Source organism: Dipteris shenzhenensis, chromosome 25, assembly GCF_047967505.1.
Source record: "Dipteris shenzhenensis isolate YYH24624 ecotype China chromosome 25, Dip_SZ_1.0, whole genome shotgun sequence".
Lineage (NCBI taxonomy): Eukaryota > Viridiplantae > Streptophyta > Polypodiopsida > Gleicheniales > Dipteridaceae > Dipteris > Dipteris shenzhenensis.
The window spans coordinates 14,253,541-14,278,172 of record NC_141620.1 but is presented as its reverse complement, the minus strand read 5'-3'; the positions used below and the strand labels follow the sequence as shown (position 1 = coordinate 14,278,172).

General features: G+C 38.8%; 1 protein-coding gene across 1 annotated transcript; it reads left to right on the top strand.

The window, feature by feature from the left end:
• The first annotated feature begins 1,422 nt into the window (after positions 1-1,422).
• Positions 1,423-22,050, top strand: LOC147885481 (uncharacterized). The gene is made up of 5 exons (XM_087397049.1): positions 1,423-1,563; positions 2,068-2,116; positions 2,261-2,327; positions 3,509-3,642; positions 21,976-22,050. Exons 2-5 carry the CDS (start codon positions 2,087-2,089, stop codon positions 22,048-22,050), a joined length of 306 nt encoding a protein of 101 aa, XP_087253175.1. The 5' UTR covers positions 1,423-1,563; positions 2,068-2,086.
• Positions 22,051-24,632: the final 2,582 nt, after the last annotated feature.

Sequence of the window (24,632 nt, the reverse complement as noted above, 5' to 3'; positions counted from 1 at the left end):
AGAGAGAGAGATAAATAGATAGAGAACTAAGAGAAGAAGAGAGAGAGAGAGAGGGACAGAGAGAGAGAGGGGGGGGAGAAATGACAGAGAAAGGATAGAGGGAGAACTGATAGCCAGAGAAGTTAGGGACTGACAAAGAGAGAGAGAGAGAGAGAGAGAGAGAGAGAGAGAGAGAGAGAGAGAGATAAGCATTAAAAAAGAACAATGGAAAATAAATTATTTCTTACTTTTCTTCGCTTCGACAGTTGGTGTAGTCTAGATTAGCATAGATTAGTTTGTCCTTAAAGGAGAGAACTCCAAAAAAACAAATCAAAGCCATGCTTAAAATTTCTTGACTAGTTCCTCAGAGTCAATCCATTCGTTCACATTCAGTTTGACACTCACAACAACCCTACCATTTAAGCAAAGATCAAGGTTTTAAAACTTTCAAGATGATTGGAAGTTGTATTAGTGGATAGGACAGATTATAGTTGAATCAGTTTAGGGACTGGACAGAGCAGATTATATTTGTACCAGTTGTAGGAGTTGACAGAGCATTTTGCACTTATATCTGATAGACTTCAAATTTGTACCCGATTGTACTTTATTTCATTTTACACTATCCACGAGTTCATTGTAAATCCTTATTTTTTTTCACATTTATGCATGTATCTAAGCCTTCTAAAGCCTTTTACGCCATTCCCAAAGCATGAAATTGACACTTATATGATTGGAAAGAATGAAAACTTGAGGTGTATCAATGGGACTCATTGTACTTTTGATTTATCAAAGTAATTGTAGTTTGTCAAAGTACTTAAAATTTTTGTTGTGCTTTAATATAGGATCGATCTTGAGGCTACAACATTTGTCAATGGTATAACACTAAAATACAATGGAAGAATCTATGCCCCAAAGGACTTCACAAACTGGACTATTCTTTGAGTGATGATTAAGCCATTCATCCTACGCTTTTGATGATCGTCCATAGGAAATGTAAATGCTGATAAATCTGTTTCATTACGTACATATACGATTAGATAGGCAATGCAAATGCAGATACACATGAAGCTCTGTTCTTTTTCCTATTCAAAATCTTAGGATTGCTCTTGATCATGACAGAAGGTGTAATTGTAACAGAACGCATATTGTTTGACATTGTGCTAATATGCGCGCAGTTTTCAAGCTCATAATTTGTATCTGTACACTATTGGAAGTTTTATCCAACAAGCACAAGTCATTGCAAGAACGCTTGCAAATTGCAATTCCGGTTGCGTTCCGTATGTGATCACTAGAACTTGGGGAGCTTGTGATGAAAGGGGAAAGATGAAGGTAGAATCTTTGGAACCTATAGAGGAATTGGTTTCACCAAGTAGAAAGAGCTCCTGGTAGGACGTTTGGCTTGGAAGTAAGTAGCTCTTCGCTCCCTTGTTTGTGCAAGCATTCTACCGACAAAGTTCTGTAGTGTAGCTTCAATCGTTGGTGAAGACATCACAGGAAAAGACCCTTGACTCAGACTGAACCATTGCTTGCTATTCTTCATCCTTTTCACACATTGGCACTCTCAGAGACAAGGATTGGAGAGAGGTATGTTCTCCGTATACCCGTTCTTTCTCGAGCTCTCTCTCTTGTGATGACTTTTTCATTCATCAAGGTCTATCAAATTTGCGGTAACGATGTCTGGCTCACATTGCATGCTGAACTTTTCGTTGCCTGCAACAAATGCTCCTTGCCTGTTTGTCGGTCTTGTTACAGTATGGATGTAAAGAGGGGAATCAGAGTGTAAGACAAGATACAAATGGCTCAAAGGGTTGCTTCCCCCTTTTCACTCGCTAAAATTTTCTAACATTATAGATCTAGCTTTCAAAGTGGTGTTATGTGCACAGAGTTGAAATTTTCGAAACTTCTTCAAAGATAGAGTCTACTATGAAGGCTAATTAATCTTGTCTTCAAACTTCATGTAATGTCACTCCCTTCATAAGAGAGGTTTTTTATGCTGAGATGATTTGGAAATTGAATTCGATTGTCACAAAGAGTACAGCAAGGGCATATGAGCTATGGACATGCTACTGATGATGAAATGCATCATAGGAGGCAAACAATACCACCTATGGTTCCTCTTCTCACTAACGGGCCAACTGTAAGTGACACTCATCATCCAAGATGAAAAGCTCTTGCACTGTTGTCACAAGTAATTCTTAGTTATAGATGTGATCTATTGTGGAGGCTTTCTTGCACATTGTTTTCATTATCACTCATTGCACTCTTTTATCTATTTTGCCAGATTGCTGGGGATCCCTTGGAATTCCACCGAGATCAGCATGCACAAGGGGTTCCTCCATACATTGGAGGTGAGGTGAAATGAATTCATTCTCTTCCTTATTTAGAGTCAAATGTCCCAGGTTCGGGCCTTGTATGGGCATACACACTTCTCAATTCCATGCCTATCCAACAAAAAGCACAATTCTTGCTATAATTCAAAGTATAACCATGACGATTGAATCCAATCAATGACATGGCAACAGCATATGGCGTCACTTGGAAGGAGAGAGTGGAGAACTAGAAGTCCAGGTAAGGAAAGCTATATGTGATGAAGATTGATGGATGCTAGGCTTTAGCTGGAGCCAAAGGGGAAGATGATGGGGACAATTGAGAGCATCTTGATTTGCCTATGTAAGTCTATAGAATTCGGTTCATTACCTTATGTAAGCAATTCTATTGTTAGTGTTCAAGCAATGAATGAGTAGCCTTTGTAGCGGTTGAGACTTCACTTTGCATCTATGTCAACTGATATCTCTACTATGAATACCAATCAATTATTTGCCATGTCTTATTTTCTTCAGGATGGATGAGGTAAGGCATCCATTATCTCAAAAAGTTCCAATTTTGTCTGCGCAGATCAATCCATACCGTATGGCAATGGTTATTCAACTAGTGGTTCTAAGCTTCTTCCTTCGCAATCAGATATTGAATCCTATACCGGATGCCTTAGCTCTTTGCTTGTATCTATCATATGTGAAATCTAGTTTGCCATATCTTGGATTTTAGATCAATTTCCAAAAGGTTCCAATTAGCTGAGAGACATATCCGGATGGGCTCTCTTTGAAGTGATTTAAATACTTTGCCGAGCTTATAGGTTAGTGGGCATAGTAAGTTGATCAATGCAAGCATTGTTATAAGAGATTGTAAGAGTTGTGTTTAACCTATAGAAGCTTGTCTTCTTCTCTAGGGCTTTCCCCAAAGTTCAAGTTAAGCTAGCTCTATGTGTGTGCATAAAGTTCTAAGCTATTGCACCAACTTTGTACTCATAGTTCAACTAAGCTAGGTTTGTATGCTCACGGTTCAAGCTACTATAGCTTCTCATGGTTCGAGCATCACCATATCTCCATACTAAGCATATGCTTATTAGGTTGCAATGGCCATTATTGAATGTCAAGAATAGATTGAGTTGCATTACTCAGGTTTCATCTCCTCCCTATTATAGTACATAAACATTATTGCGGGCTGAATGACCTTTTTTTGGGATTTGCAGGCCCTTCTTACCATGGGAATCACCAGATTTCTACCATCCCAAGTTGGAGAATTAGTCAACTTGACATCTTTGTGATGATGAATGGGGAATTCATGCCACATGTCTTTGTAGTAGGCTTCAGTAGCTGCTCAAAGGTACAGCTCTCTTGCAAAGTTCTGCTCCTGAGCTCACTGTTAATAGAGCTTGCTCTTTTCTTATGCTCTGCTTTAGGTGCAGGTATGCACCTAGGTGTACTCTAGATTGCTTGGAGTTCTACTCCTATATTTAGTGTTGTAAACTAGCCCCCACAAGGCTATTTATAGGACTATATGCCCCCCAAAAACTTGGCCGATTTCCTAGTCTGTAGGCCTCACAGGCCGACCCAGTCTGTACGTAGCTAACTAGCAGCTAGGTCAGCCAACCTAGTGCTCTAACTCCTAGGCTCTGTTTGTTCCTATTGATTACCTTGCTACTATCGTGCATCCTTCTGCCCTGGTTGGCCCCATAAACCTCCCTGAAACTACCCCTAGGTGCTTTGATTTTCTTACTATGCCTACAACCTGCTGTGACAAGGCAGCCATGTGTGACTACATGTTGGGCTTGACCCTAGTGCATGTGATTGTGAGCTTATCCAAGGTTTATCTTAGGCTGGTATCAATATGCAAAGTCAGCACCAGCCTATGTTTGCAGTTGCACAGTGGGTGGGGAGCACATTAAGAAACATTTTGTTAGTGACTTGTTGGTGACTTGTTGGACTATGCCTCTAGCTCTCTTCTGCTTTTGTGGATTGCTCAGTGGCCAAGCTGGTTTAGATAAATGAAACATGTGATCCTTAAAAAAATGTTGATTTTCTCATCGCTCTTTAGAGAAAAATTCAATGGGCCCTTGTCCCTGCAATCTACGAATTTGTCTTGTTTGTTATGGACATTGGTTCCATCTTAATGAGGAAGCCTGAATCAGTGGGAGCCTATCACAAAGTCTAGCTTGGTTTGTGTGGAACTATGTGGTTAGTCTATGCTTCGTAGGAAATTATGCTTCTATGCCATTGATGAATGCCTATGTTTATGCTTGCCTATGTTTCTATATGCTTCTATGCTATTTATGCTTTATGTTCCATATCTATATGCTTCCCTCTCTTTATGCTTCTATGGAAATTATGCCTGTGCTTCTTTGTGCCTATGTTTCTTTAGTCTATACCTATGTGAATGCCATTGTTTATGCTTCTATGCTTTATTGGGCTTAAGATGTATTTAAATTGGAAATACTTCATCTCTCTCTTGAAGCTAGACATAAAGAAACATTGGAATAGCCTTGTCTATATGGTATGGTAGTATTTCCTCAGTATTTCTTTTATTTGCTTATGGTATCATAGTTTCACTTTTATGTATTTCTTTCATTCACTTATGGTATGATATTCCACTTTGTATGATTCATGCCTATACCTATGCCTATTTATGTTTATGATTCTATGTTTATTCCTATATATATATATGCCTATTTATGTTTATGAGTCTATGTTTATGCCTATTCATATAACCATATGTATGTCTATAGTTATGATTCATGCCTATATGCCTATTTCCATGTTTATGCCTATATATATGCCTATGTATGTTTATGATTCTATGTTTATGCCTCGGGGGGGTCACTATATATAAACCCTCTATATCACGTGCGTTCAAGGCCTATATTTAAAGTCCCTTATCTGTAAAAAATTTCATTAATAAAATGTACCCCTTTTCTATACAAATCTGTAAATTTTTTCCAAAACTATTTTAAATAGTCCCTTATGTATATTTATTTCTGTAAATTTTAGAAATTAAAAAAATCCTTCTGTTGAACTCACGTGATAGGGTTACATATGATGAGTGACCCCCCCGAGGTTTATGCCTATCTATGTTCATGATTCTCTCTCTCTCTCTCTCTCTCTCTCTCATAACATTAAAAATTTAATTTATGCTTCTATGTCATTATGCTTATGTTAATGAGTATGTTAATGCTATGCTCATGCTATGTTTGCCTATGTTTATGCTTCTATGCCATTCTACTTCTACATTTTTGTATCTCTATGCCTATGTTTCTATATGCTTCTTCTATATTCTTCTAAGTGTTGTCACATGGACATGTAGCTAGCATGTTCTTTTCCATCATTAATTATCTATTTGAGTCTTTCGGTTTTATTCTCGTGTGTGAGTGTGTGTGTGTGTTGCTTGTCATGAGAATGACTTGGATGTCTCTTCTCTAGAGGTGTTTTCCTAGTGCTTTTGGTTTTTTAGAATAGTCTTTTGATGAGACTATTCTCATTTTAAGAACTTTTTCCTAATATAATTATTGTGGTTTCATTAAAAAAAGAGTATGTGTGAGTGTACACATACACATACACCTACATATAATATTTTTATTGTTTAAGAGGATTTGACTTTTTTATTGAAAATGATATAGCCTTATAGATCAAAATTTAAGAGCTAAGTTGAGTGGGTATAAGTCCTTGAAGGTCTTTCTAGTCAAATATTTATTGGTTTTTAATTGGAAAGTCATTATTTAAATGAGAAGGTCTAAGTTCATATTTACTTTATGATTATGCGTATCTGTTATGTTTGAATAACTATTTAAACATTATAAGAAATTGTATTTGAATATTACTCCTTTGTTGTCTTAGCTCATAACTTTGAAATCCATAACTTTGAGAATCCAGTCTTAGTATGTAAGCAATTTAGCCTCAGGAGCACTCCGGTCTTTTGACACAGTCTATAATTCCCCTAGCAGTATGCTTAAATAATCAAGTTAGGCATGTAAGTAATCTAGTCTCGGGAGCACTCTGGTCTCTTGACACGGTCTGTAATTTCCCTGGCTAAATGTTTAGAGAATCAAGTCGTGCAATGTATAGTATTAAGCAATCTAGGCTCGGGAGCACTCTAGTCTCTTGACACAGTCTGCAATTTTCTTGGTAGAATGCTTATAGAATTAAGTCATGCAATGTATAGTATGTAAGCAATCTAGCCTCGGGAGCACTCCGGTCTCTTGACACGGTCTGCAATTTTCTTGGTAGAATGCTTAGAGAATCAAGTTGTGCAATGTATAGTATGTAAGCAATCTAGCCTCGGGAGCACTCCGATCTCTTGACATGGTCTGCAATTCCCCTAGCAGAATGCTTAGGGAATCAAGTCATGCAATGTATAGTATGTAAGTAATCTAGCCTCGGGAGCACTCCAGTCCCTTGACATGGTCTGCAATTCCCCTAGTAGAATGCTCACAAGAATCAAGTCATGCAACGTATAGTATGTAAGCAACCTAGCCTCGGTGGTCTCTTGACATGGTCTACAATTCCCCTGGCAGAATGCTTATACAATCAAGTTACATATGTAATCTTGTAGCCTCGGAAGAACTCCGGTCTCTTGACACGATCTGCAATTCCCCTAAAAGAATGCTTACAAGAATCAAGTCGTGCAATGCATATTATCTAAGCAATCTAGCGTTTGGAGCACTCTAGTCTCTTAACATGGTCTACAATTCCCCTGGTAGAATGCTCACAAGAATCAAGCCATACAAGAATCAAGACCTAGGGATTTGCCTTCATTCCTCTGATATTAAATTGAGCATCTACAAAATATAGTTTATCTACTAAATTGTGCAATCAATGCAGGTGATATGGATCTCATCGATGCTTGAAACATCCCAAACCTCTAACTAAACCTTCGTGTGAAATTCCATATTGTGTAGCAAAAGATGGATTGTAAAACTCTAAAGGACTACTAAAGGAAGAATAGACTATATCCAAGAAACTATGCATCCAATGTACAGGTGGTGAATGGCTTCCTTTAAAGATCCACCCATTCCAATTACATATGTCAACATAGCTCATTATTATTTTTACATATGGTCTCAAAATTGTGAGGAGAAGCATCGGTCCTTTAAAAGTTTGAATTGAAATATAGTAGAAATGGAATAAAGGGTGCTTTAGACACTGAAAAATTGTCAAATGCATTAATAGTTAAGATTCGAATTCAATAAAGAGGCTATAATATTTTATCGTTTGTGAGGGGAAGCATGGTTCTTTCAAAAGTTTGAATTGAAATATAGTAGAAATGGAATAAAGGGTGCTTTCCAAACTGAAAAATTGTCAGATGCATTAATAATTAAGATCTGAATTCAGTGAAGAAGCTATAATATTTCATCGTTCCATAAAATTTTCTTTTATATCATATGCATCTACCATTATGGTTTGGAAGTTAGGATATTCTTAAAATTTTAATGCAAATACATAAATATGAAAGCATATAAATTCAAGAAAAGTAAAGTGACATAAATTGAGAAAAACATATGGATTGAGTGATAATAAGCTTAATAACATTGTGCACTTAAAATGATTAAGTTGGATGCCTTTATGATGAGATGATACACACTATCTTTTCCTAATATAAAAAGTGGCATATAGGCAACATGATGCTAGTACTAGCATGCATCATATTAAATATTAACACTTACACTAAATCAACATAATGCTACTACATGCATCATATTTAATATAAAAACTCCCATTAGATCAACATAAGTTTAAAGTTTGAGCCATTTTCTTATAAGTTTGTGCCATTTTATTCATAGTTCAATTCACGTACTTCATGCAAATCTCTAATAGCTAGTGATAGTTTGGAAGCGTGCAAGGGAAACAAAATTAGATAAGGTGGAGTAAATATATGAGATTTTGGAAATCGAAAAGATCAAAAGTTGAAAATACGTTCTCTTAGGTACTAGTATGGGTGTAAAGCATGCATCTCCATAACATACAAATTAAAGGATTTTATTCAATTATACAATACAATTTCTCATAAGTAGCATTTGTTTCAACTTATAGTGAAATGTAAAGAGGCCCCCCCTGCAACAGAACCTGGAATCAATGACCTAGCCAAGGCCCTGAATGATCTTCGGCTTGAGATGGTGGGCATCAGAAATCAAGCCAACTGCCCTCCAAGAGATCGTGCTAATGTTGTATGCTACGAGTGCCACCAGAAGGGTCATTATCGCACAGAATGCCCCAATATTCCAAGGGTGAATCTTCTAAGTGAGTTGGGCACTGAGGATTCTGATGTGGAAATCCTTGATCTCGGGAAAAGAACTCGTGCTACCTCGGACCCCTCTCCAAACCGTGGACTGGGCCACCCTAGAAAGAAGGTGTCCTTCTCAAAGCCCTCAGATGCTGAGATGGCAGACCCACAAATAGAGAAGACTAAAAGATCTCGTAGGAGTAAGTGGTCACCCTCGGATTTTCCCATCAGCTCAGGGCAAGAGGACTATTCGGTCATCATTCAGGACCTGAATCCCTTATCTGTAATTTTTCCATTTATAAAATGTACCCTTTTTCTATATAAATCTGTAAATTTTTTCCAAAATCAATTTAAAAACTCCCTTATGTAAATTAATTTTTGTAAAATTTAGATATTAAAAATATCCTTCTGTTGAACTCACGTGATAGGGTTACATATGATGACTGACCCCTCTGAGAGACGTGAGCTACAGCAAGGTCTCTCAACAAGGAAGAGCAAGAAAAAGGGAAAGGTACGAGAGGTATCTTCTATCTCTGAAGAAATTGATCGGCATCCGCATACAGTAGATGTCATCATAGATAAGTGCCGTGTCAAAAATGTGTGTGTTGATGGGGGAGCTACATGTAATATCATGGTGCCCCGAATCATGAAGAAATTGAATTTGAAATGTACAAGGCGTTCCTCCACTCGAATCAAGGTAGCAGATGGTCGACGTCTCTCCACCATGGGAGTCATTGAGGATTTGCCCATCACTGTCAATGGGTTGACCACCACTGTCAATTTCTATGTAGTGGACATTGAAGATACAGGCAGAAGTTACCCAGCCATACTCGGGAGACCATGGTTGAGAAAAAGTGATGCAGTCAGCTATTGGAAGACAGGACACATGTCTTTTGGTGCTTCGAAGGAGAAGATCCCAGTGCAACCTGGTGCCATGGAACCGGATGAAGAAGAGGAGCATGACAGTGATACTATCTCATCTTCAGTGTCTGAGTCCATGGAAGAATCAGGCGGGGGGGAGGAATTCTCAGACGAGGAAGTTTACATGATGGGGGTGTCTTCGACCCTGCCACCTGCAGAAAAGATAACAGCTAGTCCTCAACAGCTCGAATCAATGCTTTCTCCAAACCTCACTCCAGGTGAGAAAGATGAGTTTCTTGAAATGTTCAAAGATTTCCCTGACCTCTTTGCAACTAGCTACCACCACCTTCGCCACGTGACTGCCATAGAGCACAAGATAGAGCTGAAGCCTGATGCAAAGCCTGTGGCTCAGAAGTATTGGAGATTAGGGCCCCTGCATACCGATGCTTTGCGCTCAGAGTTGCAGAAGCTTGTAGAGGTTGGGTTTATTGTTCCGGTTCACAATACTGAATGGGTTTCACTAGTGGTAGTCATCCCAAAGAAAAACAACAAGTGGCGGGTCTGCATCGACTATAAAAAACTCAATGCTGCCATGAAGAGGGATCATCATCCCCTGCCCTTTCAAGACCTCATTCTTGAGAAGGTAAGTGGTCATGAGATGTATACTTTCTGTGATGGTTACTCTGGGTTTTATCAAATCAAAATTGCCGAGGAAGATGTGCTTAAAACCACCTTTGCCACACCCTGGGGGACATTTGCATTCAAAGTAATGCCATTTGGCCTCACCAATGCTCCTGCCACCTTTCAAAGATTTATGCAGATGGTGTTTGCTCCTTATTTGGGGGATTTCTTGGAGGTGTTTTTAGATGATTTCTGTATATTCTCGTCACGAAAGGAGCACATCATGAAGGTTAGATTGGCCTTCCAAAGGGTCAATGATGCAAATGGTAGTCTCAACCCTGAGAAATGCACCATTGGAGCCACTCAAGGGAGGTTATTGGGACATGTTGTCTCATCCGAGGGCATCAAGCCTGACCCCGAGAAGGTAGAAGCCATCCTCAAGCTCTCCCCACCTACAACCAAACGTCAGGTACGCTCATTTGTCAATCTAGTAGGATACTATTGCCGCTTCATTGATCAATATGCTGCTTTGACATGGCCCATGACTATGCTATTAAAAGATGGCGTTGATTTCTCTTGGAATGAGGATTGTGATCATGGGTTTGCACAAATCAAGAATGCTCTGGCTTCAGAACCCATTCTACGCAATCCAGACTGGTCAAAGACCTTCTATATCAATCCTGGATTTGGTGAGCACACTTTGGCAGGTATTCTTCTCTAGCAAGGGGAGGATCGGTTCATGTATCCCGTTCGATTTGCTTCTCGACAATTGCTCGACACTGAGCGATGCTATTCAGAGGCCGACAAGCATGCCTTGTCTTTGGTGTTTTGCATTGAGAAATTTAAGCATTATGTGGCTGGAAAGTCCTTCTTTATACTCACTAGCACTGGGCTTGCAAAGCAGGTTCTTCAATCACCAAATCCCATGGGCCGGTTGGCCAAATGGTTGGCAGTTCTACAAGAATATGATTTTTCTTTCAAAATTGTAAGAGGGGGTTGTTCCAACTTGAAGAATGCTTTGATTGATTTAGAGGAGTGCCTTGATGTAACCCTTGTAGCAACCATAGAAGTTGGGGATCCTTGGTATGGTGGTATCTACAAGTTTTTGACCGCTTTCTCCTTTCCTTCAGAAAGTACTAGCTATGAGAGAAAGAAGATCTGCAGAGATAGTAGGCGCTATACCCTCCTTGATGGGGTGTTGTACCGTGAAGGCATGGATGGGGTACTCAGACAGGCCATTGATGCAGATGAAGTACCTAAGGTATTGAAGAATTATCATGATGGATTTTGTGGAGGCCACTATGCCAGTGACTATACAGCTAAGAAGATTTTACATGCTGGATACTATTGGCCGACCTTGTTCAAGGATGTCACTTTGTATTGCAAAACCTGTGAACCATGTCAATTCTTCGGTAGGAAGGATTTGCGTCCCGGGCAACATCACCCAGTGATGTCCATCCATCCATTTCAAAAATGGGGAATAGATTTTGTCGGACCCTTGCCCATGACTGCCCGCAAAAAGAAGTATCTTTTGGTAGCCACTCAGTATGTCACTAAGTGGGCTGAAGCTATCGCCCTCTCTGCTGCAAATGGCAAGACAGTTTCAAATTTCATCTTTGAACGTATCTGCACAAGGTTTGGGACACCCATGGAGATAGTCTCTGATCATGGGAGTCCATTCTTAAATGAAGCAGTGGAGTTACTCATGGGTCACACCCCTTTTGAGTTGGTGTATGGTACTGAGGCAGTTTTACCACTAGAGATAGAGATTCCGGCCTTGAGATTGGCACAGGAATAGAGGATGATAGAAGATGAACATGTAGAGGCGAGATTGGTACAACTTGAGAAGTTAGATGAGACCCGATGCCTTGCACTGCATCAAACAGAGATCCAAAAGAATCGACAAAAGGCCCAATTGGATGCTAAGACTTGCAAGGGATGGGAAAGACACTTTGCTAAGGGGGATGTTGTGCTATGCTTTGATAATAGATTGGACCACCAAATGGATAAGAAGTTTCTGCCACTGTGGGTTGGTCCATACCAAGTCATCAAAGAACGTAGCAATGGGTCTGTACAAGTTCAGGAGCTGCATGAACCATATGGCAAGAAGGTGATCAACAAGCGTTACCTCAAGCCTTTCTTTGTGCATGATGGTCCGAGGCATGGAAATGATGTGCATTCCCTGCCTGGGGGGGGGGAACTGTTATGGATAAATTTGTCTAAGGAAAAAGGAATTAATATGTGTGTGTGTTTGTATATGTGGCAATAGTATAATAAAATATGGTGTGCATAGGGCCCAAGGTTGAGGTGGCAGGGCATGACCATGTGCCACCCTTCCATGTAAGAGGACCCATAAGGTGTGTTGTACATAATCCATGATAGTAATATTATAAAATGCAAGGTGGCATGGCTCCTCCATGTGCCACCCCTCCACCTAGGCTGCATTTAGTGAGATATGGCTCAAAGTCCATGGGAGAAGCAATATAAATAGGTGGAGATAGATATTATATTGAGTTATTCCCTCCATATGGGATAGGCCCATGTGGGGGAGGTATAGAAGGACCAAGAGAGCTAGTTAAATAATGGGGAAAGTAGGATGAGGTGGCAAGATTCCTTGTGCCAACCCTCCACTTGTCCTCCTAGAGGTTTGAACATATTATAAAATTGGAAAGAGAACAAGGGAGTATCATAGACTTGAGATATGGGGCTTGATTTATGTAGAAAATTGAGGCAAAGGGTTGTCGCACACAATTGAGAGTGCATAACCACCTAGCCCACATGGGAGACTTTTCCACACACACCATGCATGTGGGAGGATACATTAATGTGGAGAGACCGCCTCTTTTGGCAATAAAAGGAAGGGGCTATTCCTTGATGAGACACGCTCATTCTTGTAAAGCCACCTAGCTAGTATTTTGATATTTCCCTCTCATCCCTTCTTTCAAATAAAGTATGGTTCTCTTCCCTTGATGTCTACATCTCCACATTCCTCCTCCTATCATGTACATGCTTCTCTTCTCTCTCTCCCTTTCCCCTTGTGTCATAGTCTCCCTTTTCCTCCCCTCCACTTCTAATTCCTTTTTCACCCCTATGACATCCCTTCGCCCTCATGATCTCCTCTTCTCTATGGCCTTTGAGCGTCGCCATACTTAGCCTCTAGCCTCTGGTCTCGATTACTTTTCCGGCTAAAAGTGCATCTGAAATTACTCCTTCTATGGCAAGTGACATTCCAGAAAATGTGTATGCAGATGCACAAAAAATCATCAATAAGCACACTCTTAGAAAAGCAAAAACTTTGAACAAGGGCTTTTTTTTCATACATGATCTTTTCAGAGTCTGGAAAGAGTGGAGTGCAAGGGAGTTTCATTGAATTATTTTTTGTCTGATGACACTGCTTGGGAGAGGCCTCACCTTTTCTTTGTCTATGAAATATCACTGGATGGCACTCGTCAACTCGTTGACAGAATATTACATACCACCATTGGTAGAGTGGGACTATGTAACACAGTCATATTTGCTGATAAAGATGATAAGGAAAAAATGTCTGCTACCTAGAAGAACAATATGGCAATGAGCTTAAGATTTACAATGGTATATATTCAATAAAGAGGGACAAGAAAGAATGCAGTCTCAAGGTACAGAGTCTTGAAACCTTTTTCTTGTCCATGAAGAGCCCTTACAATGATCACTCCTTACAGAACAACATAAGGGGGAATACAAAGAGATTGCAACTACTGTTGGAAGAGCATGAAGCTCCAAGTCCCCTCCATCGCAATGCAAATCACTATGAAAGGCTAGCAAAAAGTGCTAATCTTTTAATTAGTATGATGGAATTTTTGCTGCCGTCCAGATGGGAAGTCACATTGTGTCAAATGGGACATTTGTTTGAAGCTCTTATCAGAAAAGGACACCATGTAAATATTATTGAGGCCCTGCTTGCTTGGAATACCTTGATACTGTGGCTTTTGTCATAATAAAGTATGATAAGAAAGGTCCAATCTCACATGAAGAGGATGCTGACATAGAGATGGCTAGGTATGATGAGAGCAAGAAAGATTATAAAAATGTTGAAAGATGTGGATATGATAGTGAGGACACCAACGATAGTAAGAAAGCTAAAGGAGATGGATATGACACTGACCTTGCCTCAGAAGGTTACATAAAAAGACCATGAAGATATCTAGAGGTATGAAAACTTATCTTTAATTTTCTTTATTCATTTAAAAGCCTTTTTTAAATTATAATTACAAAGGAGGAAGAGATTAAGTCTATCCCAATTGCACCAAAAGTAGAATCTCAATGTACACCATCCACACAAGAAGTAGAGACTCAATGTACTCTTAGAGCATCACAGCCTCAAGAGGATTCATCAGACTCTATTCAGTTGTAAAGCATGTAGAAAGAAACATGCGTCCTTGAATATTTTTATCTTATTTGTGTTGACTAATGATAGTGCTTTTTAAACTTATGTTAAATGTTACAATACGTTAGGATATTTACTTATGATATTTATTCGATTTGTATTATTATTATATTAGCAATTCTAAAAAAATAAATTGTATTCGCAATTCTAATATGATCTATTGAGCCCTACCAGACTTGTTGAGGAGAATACAAAACTATTACAAGCCATAGAAGCCAAGATCACACTAGAAGATCTCATAATTAGTATCTTATCTTCTCAACAATCCAATCTTCCACATACTCCACATCCATATCCTCAACATAATTACAATGAAGGAAGAAATTCAAGCAATCATGATGGATAGGCCACAGAGGCCAAGATCACACTAGAAGATCTCATCATTAGTGTCTCTTATCTTCTCAACAGTCCAATCTTCCATGGACTCCGCTTTCGTATCGTCAACATAATTACAATGAAGGAAGAAATTCAAACAGTCACAGATTGTTTCTTTATAATCTCTTTAGGAGGTCTTTATTGTTCTTTTAGCATCCTGATCAAATTGACCATACCGAGTGCTTCGATAACATAGGTTGCTTAAGAAGTCCAAGAGATCTTGTCATGCTTTTATAATACATTGTATAAGTCTTTTGCTCTGTGCTATCTCCTGAGTCTCCTCCCTCTTTGTCCACCTCTATGCATCAAAGTCCTCTCTCTCCATCTATGTCAGTGGAGAGCCTTGTCAAATTTTTGCATCTCTCCTTGCTCCTTGGTCAACAACCCATTGTTTGAGACTGTTGGTTCAATGTACTTAAAATCTATCATCTCACATGTCTCGCATTATGGTCTTTCATCAGCAAGTCTAATTTATTATATTAAAAAAATATCTCATGATGAGATTCTAATAATTATATCATTCTTGTGTTCCATCATTTTATTTTATAGATTTCAATGTACTGATCTTTGTCTTACATGTCTCACATGTCTCGCATTATGGTCTTACATCCCATCATTTTATTTTATAGATTTCAATGTACTCACTGTCTTACATGTCTCACATGTCTCGCATTATGGTCTTGCATCTGTTACTTTAGATAATCTAGTCATCTCAGCCTCTAGCAATTCTTTATTCTAAATCTTTCATCTCACATTATGAGTCTATAGTAAACACTTCTTCTAGTTTGCTTTTCTTACCTTACTCCTCTCCTCCAGCTTACTCCTTTCATCTCACATTATGAATCTGCACTTCTATAAACCCCTTAGTAGTCATTAGTCTTCTATATCTTGCCCGTAGCAAACACTTCTTCCATTTTGCTCTTCTTATCTTATTCCTCTCCTCAAGCTTACTCCTTCCATCTTGGTTGCCTGCAGCCTTACCTCCTCTCCTCAAGCATACTCCTTCCATCTTGCCTTACCTCCTCTAGTTACCTTCCTCGCTCTCGTTACCTTCCTCCTCTCATTTCCATGGATCTTTTTGAAGTAATCGATTCCGTCGAGGAAGCCATTGGTAGCACCAAACTATGGATTACCGAGAATCAGGGAAAGAGAGAGGAGAGAAAGCGAAATTTAGCTCTGTTAACCCAGTACGAGAATGATGACTTTTCTTGTCAGAAGGACTTAGAGAAGGAGAAGAAAAGAAAAATAAGTATGGCTACTAGTGAAATAGATAAATTGCATAGATAAATTGCAGTCATGTAAGAGAGCTAACAGACTTTCAAAGTGAGATATCTTCGCGTGTGGCTTGTTATGGAAGATTTTCACCCCAGGAAGCGCAAGCCATTTGGAATAAACAAAGTGTTATGAAGGAGAAAATTCATCAATCTTTAGTTCTCTTCTATAATTTTAACTACATCGATGAGGATGAGATGAGCTCATCTCTTGAATGGGTTGAATTTAGGATAGAGAGAGAAAATAGATTTGCCTTCCAGTGAGAGGCTTATTGTAACTTTTGGTGCTTTTGAACACCTTTATAAAAATTGCGAGAGTTTGCTACTTCCACTTGTAACTTTTAAAAGTGCTTCCTAAACACTATTATAAATATTAAGAGAGTTTACAACTGCTGAATCTTATTTTTTTGTGTAACTTATCTCAGGCTTATTGTAACTTTTGGTGTTTATTAACACCTTTATAAATATGCTGAGAGTATCCTTAATACTGTAACTTTTGAAGGTGTCTATTAACACCATTAAATATTAAGAGAGTTTACAATTGCTATTTTTTCTTGCAACTTATCTAGGCTGTGTTAAATTTTGTAATTTGAGTTTCATCTTCTTTAAACATATATTTAAAAATGCTTGTTTTCATGTTTTTATATGTGCTTTGAAGATTGGGTTTTTCTTAAATTTTATCCGAAAACTAGTCCAAAAGTATATGTAAAAATGAATTTGTACATTGACAAGTCCAAAATTAATGAAATAAGTGTTATCATCATGATGTCATCAACTTGGTGGAGTAACCATGAATAGGTTAGATGGTAAACGAATTTGCAGTAGTTGGGGGAAACTCAAATGAAGGCTACAAAAGTGACTCGTTAGAATGGAATACGCAATTGCATGGTGATGACAAGGATCAAACGATTGACCTACTTAAACTCAAGATGAGCATTTAGGACAAAGAATGAATTAATAATGCATTTGCATGTAGGATCATAGAAAAACTCAAGAATTGAGCACATGCACAATTATTACCTTGGAAACGTACACAATGGTATCATACAGAGACGTTGGGCAAGTTGGGATTTGGAAGGCATCCATTGTGCCAAGAGTACTAGAGATGGTTAAGTCATTCTCTTAGGTTGGGTTGCTGAGACAAGGTAGTACTTGGGCTCTTCCCAAGCAAGAGGGTGCTATACATGACCATAGGTTTGGTAACCTTAAATTAGACTAGATTAGTTGAGTGGAAATCTTATGAAGTTAGGACATTGAAAAGAGTGATTCATTTGGAATCATCACTCAAAGGGTCGATAGTCCTACCCAAGTGTTGGACTAGGTGGTGGATAGTAAGCACTTAGTAAGGTCTAGTGACCTTAGGTTTGGTGAGCTTAGAGAGATCTCAAGTAATTGGTAAGTCAAGTTAGGCCTAAAGTTTTAGGTCTGATCAACCTAAAACTAACGGTTGCTGGAGCTAGTCACTTGGGACTTGGACCAATGCAAGTATATGAGAGAGATAGATTAGGAAATGGTATCTGTTTGGAAAGGAAAAGTAGAACAGATCTGGATTCCTAGTAGCCATAATGGATAAAGTTAAATGAGTCTTTGTAGGAATGTCCAAAGCAAAGGAGTACATGGACAATACAACATGAAAGATAAGTACTACATCTTTCTTATTGATTTTTGAAATTTGGATTAAAGGAACATACTACTGTCACACTTGTTTGGCAGGAGTACTAGACATGAAGATGAAACATTGAAGATGTTGTATGGAAGCTTATGTAGGAACCTAATGAGTGCTAAAGACCATGAAGACAAAAAAGAATACCTAGTAGATGAGGACATCTATGTCCCAAGCAAGAGGGCATGTCACGACACAATTTTGTATTCTAGAATGTATTAGGCTAGCATGATCAAATGTAATAATTAGAAGCTAGGCTAGGTAGGTTTAAATGGCTAAATGCCATATGGATAATGTATTGGATATGTTAATTGATTAATATAAATGGTGCACTCACACATGTAGGTCCTAGGATAAGAATGGGTAGGAATGCATGGGTATGCATTAATAAATGGTAGGCATAAAAGAGTCATAGTCTAAGGTTAGAATGATGGGGTATGCCCAAGGGATGGATCCCAAGAGGCAGCATGAGAGGTTGTGACCTCTCGTATGCATGGAGTGTGTGCATGCACAACAACACAAAGCAACTATAGACATGCTTGATAGACGTGCAAAATACTGGGCGTGTCTATAGGCATTGCTTGAATAGAGAAATTATGGGCACGTCTAATAGCACGTCTAACAGCTCGTCTATTTGCGTGTGTATTAACACGTCTATTTATACGTCTACACTGAGAAAATACGGGCCCGTCTAACATTGCGTTTATTAGTGCATCTATTTGCACGTGTATTAACGCATCTATTAGCGCATTTACACTGGGGATTAGACGCGTATTTAGATGCAAAACAGAGAATATAGAAAGTGAGATTTTGGTGTACATCATTGCTATCCAAACATTTCCCATGATTACCAAACCACATAATTTTAACAAAAACATCAATGCTTTTTTGCAAGCCCACATATACAAGAATTAAGTGAGGTGAGGAGAATGAGACAATATGTAAAATAGTTTTGCCAATATCAATGATGGGCTACGGTTCAATCTCATCCTCAATGAGATTAACCCTTGCCAAACTATCTACTTCAAAATCCAAACAAGTGTTTAGATCTACAAATACATTCAACCCACTACTACTTGTGCTACTCATGTGCTCATCGAAATCAGCATCACTAATGGTAGGCTCGTCCTCATAGGTATTGGCCTCAATATCTATCTCCTATCTCATGATCATCCTCCTCTCTCGTATCATGGTCATCATCACATCCATGGCCATGATCATCCTCCATACGCTCCATATTAGTAAATGTACTATACATCACTTTAGAATGTGGCATAATAGGTATGACATGCCACCATCTATTATTATCCACCATTAGACAACCTAATTCAAACACAAATACAATCATGTTATTTTCCTTGCATCAAATATTTAAAAGCGAGTAGTTTTATATCTGTGCACAGTACCTGTTCACATTGTTGCGGTAGTACTAGTGTGTCCTTCCTACTTTGCCAAAACTTTGTGGAGTCAATAGTTACAAAGCCACTTGCATGGCGTTTGATTGTTGCATTAGGGCCTCTTTCCACCACATCCTTAAACCACTTTACATCCAAAACATACACAAAGAAGCGTCAAAAGTCAAGCTTAATAATATCTTGGATTATGCCACAATAATCATCCATGGCTCCATTGGCTCCCTCAAAGCTAGCAATGATGCCGCAATCTTGTGTGTCTCTCTTATCATCAATCTGTTGTGTTCGAAAATGCCTGCCCTCACACCATATCGCATTGAACATAGTGCACTACACCAAGAAAAAATCAATTAAATAAGCAATCTAAATTATTGAAAGCTCCTAACTTATGCATAACATTCTATATACCGACCTTGCTCATGCATCCCCTAGCATACTCCTATTCTTCCATTGTGATATGCATCCCCTCGTCTTTCTCTACTTTCTCCATTTCATCAAGTAGCCAATCCACATGAATATCCTTTGGAAGTGCTCTTAGATACTGAGGGTATGGCACACGAGATCCATGGTGTATACGAAAGAGGGCCCTTTCTTCTTGTGTTCTTGCCTTTGCATCCTCGTATCTTGTCACCCATCTTTTCATCACATCACTATTAAGCATGCAATAGAGGTTGATACTATTATGCAACTTCGTGTCTATTACTTTGTTGTGTCCTTTCCCTTGAGGCACAATAGAGGTCATCCTTAGGTCTTCATCATCTCTCCATAGTCATGGGAGAGAGCTATCCACATCAATAAGAAACTCAAAAATATATACAAGTGACTCTTGTACCAACCAACCCTCGTCCATGCTACCTTCGGGTCTTGCATTTTGTCTCATGAAGCCCTTCAAGGTCTTCATGAAGCGCTCAAGGAAGAACAACCATCGTGCATGTATAGTACTGCATATAGCAATCTCATCCACCAAATGCACTATAAGATGTAGTTTGCTTGTGAGAATAGAACGTGGAAATGTCTTCTCCACTAAATAAACCACCTCCACTGACATAACTCGAGCATTCTCAAGCATGGTGGGATCTATTTCCTTTGAGCTCACATACCTAGAAATGAAAAAGTACACCATATTAGCAATATGAACACCTTGCATGGAGCATTGATATGCATCATATTTTATAGCATGTAAAGTACCTCACAAGCTTGCCCATCTTGTAAATACAATCTTTCACGTCCTTCGATGCACTACGTAAAATGCTAGTAGGTAGTATGAACTGAACCCATGAGGAGGTGGTTGATTAGTTGCTTATAATTACTCACTCACAAATTTGAAAGGAAAAAGATGTTATGCACATAAAATACTTACTTAGAGCATCTTGTGCCAATCATGAGATTTCAAGCCATATAATTGCTCTACACCTCTTTTCTTGCTCTTTGTAAAGGCTCCTTTCAAACACCTCATGCATCCAGTGGGAGTACAAATTGTAGTAATAGTGCGCTTCACCGCTGCCATCTCTAGCTTTGATAACCTCCACGGTGCACCAGGTAAAAAAACATGCCCATTTGGTCTCTCTTGTGGCCAAGCTTCACGCATCCTCCCTGTGGTACGTAGATCCTCCCTTATGCCTACGGAATCTCGTGTCCCATTCAAATGCTCTTAAATGGTAGATGCCACATTCTTGAATATATGCATCGGATAAAGCAGTGATTGATCTTGAGGTGGGACCAATATGATAAACGATAAAAGATGGAGTATCTAAACAAAATAAAGTGTTACCAGGCAATCTTTATTTCCAGCCAGCACACAATCATTACAAACCCTTATCGGCTCATGCCAAGTGGTGGAGGAGTCGTGGAACCGTCCCAAATTCTCATCCAATCTCCCATGGTGAGTGATTGTGGAAGGACTTTATTCCAAGGGGCAACATATCTAGGATGATCAGGTGGGAGAAATTGATGGTGATTCTCATACATGACCTTATTCAATGCATCTGCCCATGAGGCAACTAGCGAAAGAGGCCTGCTCACATTATGCACCTTGATACCTCTCCAAAGTATCTCTAGCTCCTCAATCAAAGGCTCCAAATAAACATTAAGATTTTTGACTTTATGTTTCCTTGGAATTATAAGGGACGGCATAACATGTCCTTTCTTAATAGCCATAGAGGGTGGAGGATTATAATTCACCAATATCACTAGCCATACAATGTAAGAGGTGCTTTTGAGACAAAATGGGTTCACACCATCCATACCCAATCCAAGCTTGGCAATAAAAGATCTTTGCTTAAGAGGCAGGCACTTGCAGAGCTTGCTAGGCTCGAGGGAGGTCAACCACCAAGGGGCCCACCCCACACCGCTCACAAGTGTGAGAGGAAGAAAGCAATGAAGTCAGTGATAGAGGACCCTAGTCTACAGCATGTGGAGGCACGAAGGATCCAGATGGAGCAATATGGAAGTGTGTGCATTTTGGAGCAAGGTGTGTTGAATCATGGGAGGCCCAATTTGTAAGTATCGATCTCAAATTATATTGCTTATGTAGTTTATTAGGAGGTTGTTTCTTTGTACTAACCCCTCCGCAAATTGTGTCATCTTACAGCTTGATATCATGGGCAGATACCCTACTCCTATCGAGATAGCCTACCACCGCTACCATCACAGAGGAGATACATGGAAGCACTTCTATTATGATGAGTTGATTACTGAGGAGCAATATATCCGGGCTACTGGAGCGGCCCCCGAGGTATTTGAAAGTAATTAAATAATGTCAATATTATAAGTAAAGATTTGATTTTTCATATATTGATATATGTTCTCCCTTCTTTACAGGTCCGTGCACAAGAAGACAATGAAGAAGACGAGGAAGGAGGCAGAGAAGGGAGCACAGAAGGCGCGGGTCTCTAGATATGGAAATAGACGTGCAAATAGATGCACCCGTAAGTTTTTTTTTAGTTCAATAAACGTGTCTTTGTGCACGTCTATGGGTGCTTTGTCTTGTTGTGATGGGGCATTATGCATTCATGTGTGGTTTGTGGATTGCATGAGCATTCGAGTAGTTGTCAATAGCAAAAAGTACACTCACTTGGGCACTCCTTCCACCCCATTTGGAGGGCCAATGCTTCGCAATTTATGCATCATTCTTCCACACATGTGCATCCTCCAACTAGTTTGCAACACTATATGAATCACAAGTGGATGGATAGAGTTGGAAACCTTATGGAGATTTATAACAATGAAGCAGAGACTTTGTAATATTTTCCCAAAAAAATCATTACAAATTCTGAGCTGACTATCTTTTCTTATAGGACTTTGTGTCTGTTGTAACTTTTTAGTATACTTGAGTTTACTCTTATACTTCTTTTACATCAAGCTGCTCTCCTTCAATGTTTGGCCTCAGAATCTAGAGGAAGCGGCTCTCTAAACCTAATCAAATGATGCTTTCCATAACCATCTAATTGGCTAGGATCTTTGATTCCAAGTGCTAAAGTGTAAGCATTGTATTTCAAAAGGTACCCTGCCCTTGAGCAGTGTTTACTAGGGCCATATCCAAAGATATCTAAAGAAGATAATTTCTCAATTAATATAGCTTTGTCATTCTACCAATTTACCTAGTACCCACCAAAAAACTTTAACAAGCATTTTAAAAAGTAGACAATTGTCTCTCCATTATTACTTAATTGTATGTGGTATATCAGATACTTGGCAGACGACATCTTGTTCATATACCGTGCAAGGGAAGACAATTGTCCAAGTCCCCTTTCTCGGCTCCTGCAAGACCTTCTGAGAAAACTATCATCTTCAATATAGAGCTACAGTAGAAAAAAAGAAGTAATGAGAAATATATACAAGTCATGGTAAAAAAGATCTAGCAGAGAGAATAGTGAGATAGTATAAAAACACAAGCAATGAGAAATATATATAATCCATGATAAAAACACATCTAGCAGAGAAAATAGTGAGATAGCATACCTTCATATTCTCATCCTCCTCCAAAATTTTATCGGTCCAAATATTTGTGCTTCTTTCCACACTACTTTGTGTTTTCCTTTGCTCCTTCACCTTTGGCTAAATAATCTTTTGCTCCTCCAACTTTTGCATTTTGAATCCTGATCTTGTTAAAGGTCTCATCATCCATATCCTCCTCGTCCACAGTTTTCTTAAAGCACATTGAGAGTGCCTCCTTGGGATCAAATGTATCTTCTAGTACCATTAATTTATCATCTTCAATTCCAACATCCTTATCTATGCTACATCCTTGAGCAATTAAGGCCAAGGCATAATCTTCTCTGAGATCAAAGATGACGCATATATCTAGGAGTAGATAATACTCTTGACCTTGAATAGTGAAGGAAGGAAGGATAGGTATAGCTTGACTACTTGTCTCAAAATCCAGTCCTTTAGTACACATAGCTCCATTTACTGTTTGTGACTTTAAGGCTATAAGATCCAAGGATGTAGCCTCCTTGCTCTCTTCCTCTCACAATTAATATCCTCCTCATCTAGTTCTTGTGCCTCTTCTATATTTTTGCCTTTGTCTTCAATATTAGGTTCTTCTCTAAGATCTTCCATGGCCTCTTCTGGCATGTCTTCTGTACCTTCATGTGACAAAGATTTAAAAACACAGCAAAAGCAAGGCTTACCTCCAATAGCTTGCATCCTTCACCTTGAATATTACACACCGCTTTGTACTTTTTTGGAAAGCTATCAAACCTCCTATTGATGGGAATCTGAAGCTTTATGTTCGTAATCAAATCCTTGGCATGGAAATATGACTTCCCAGATATGGTTACTTTCTGCTTCTTTGAAATTTTCTAAAATTCTGCTAGCATCACATTTCTCAAGGAAATAAAAAAGTAATAAATCTATAGGCTTTTGCATTTCTTTCAATGTCTTCCCCTTCAACGGGACTATTGCTTTTACAAAAGACATCCTTGGAACACTTAATAGCTCGATTTTATCATTTCTCTCCTTCTTGCTTGAACTTCCCTCTCCTTGAACAGGGAAAAATTGTCCCTACAACCTCCTTTTCATTGACATAATTGGCAATTTTCTTGGGACCCCTTCAATTTCAATAAGCTATACAAAATCAAGTTATAAAAAGCAATTTACTGTCTCTCTCCAGAATCTAAATGAAGAATCTTTCAATAAAAATATACAATCAAAGTTATAAAAAGAAATTTACAATATCTCTCTCCACAATCAAAATGAAGCACCAACAATAAAATTATGATTTCCATATCCATGCATATCACTGAAAATATATAATGCATAGTCCATTAAAATATTTATAGCACTGTGTTTTATGAAAAGCATAAAGAAAGTATACTACCTACATGATTTCTGGTTGTCCATTATTGATGGGAAATAGTAATCCGAAATACATTCTCTTTTACATGTTTCAAATACAGTCCAAAGTTCTACTTTTTAGAGCCCTTTTAGCCACTCTTGCTTGACTCTGCCTTGTCTTTCTTCTTTTTTCCTTTCAT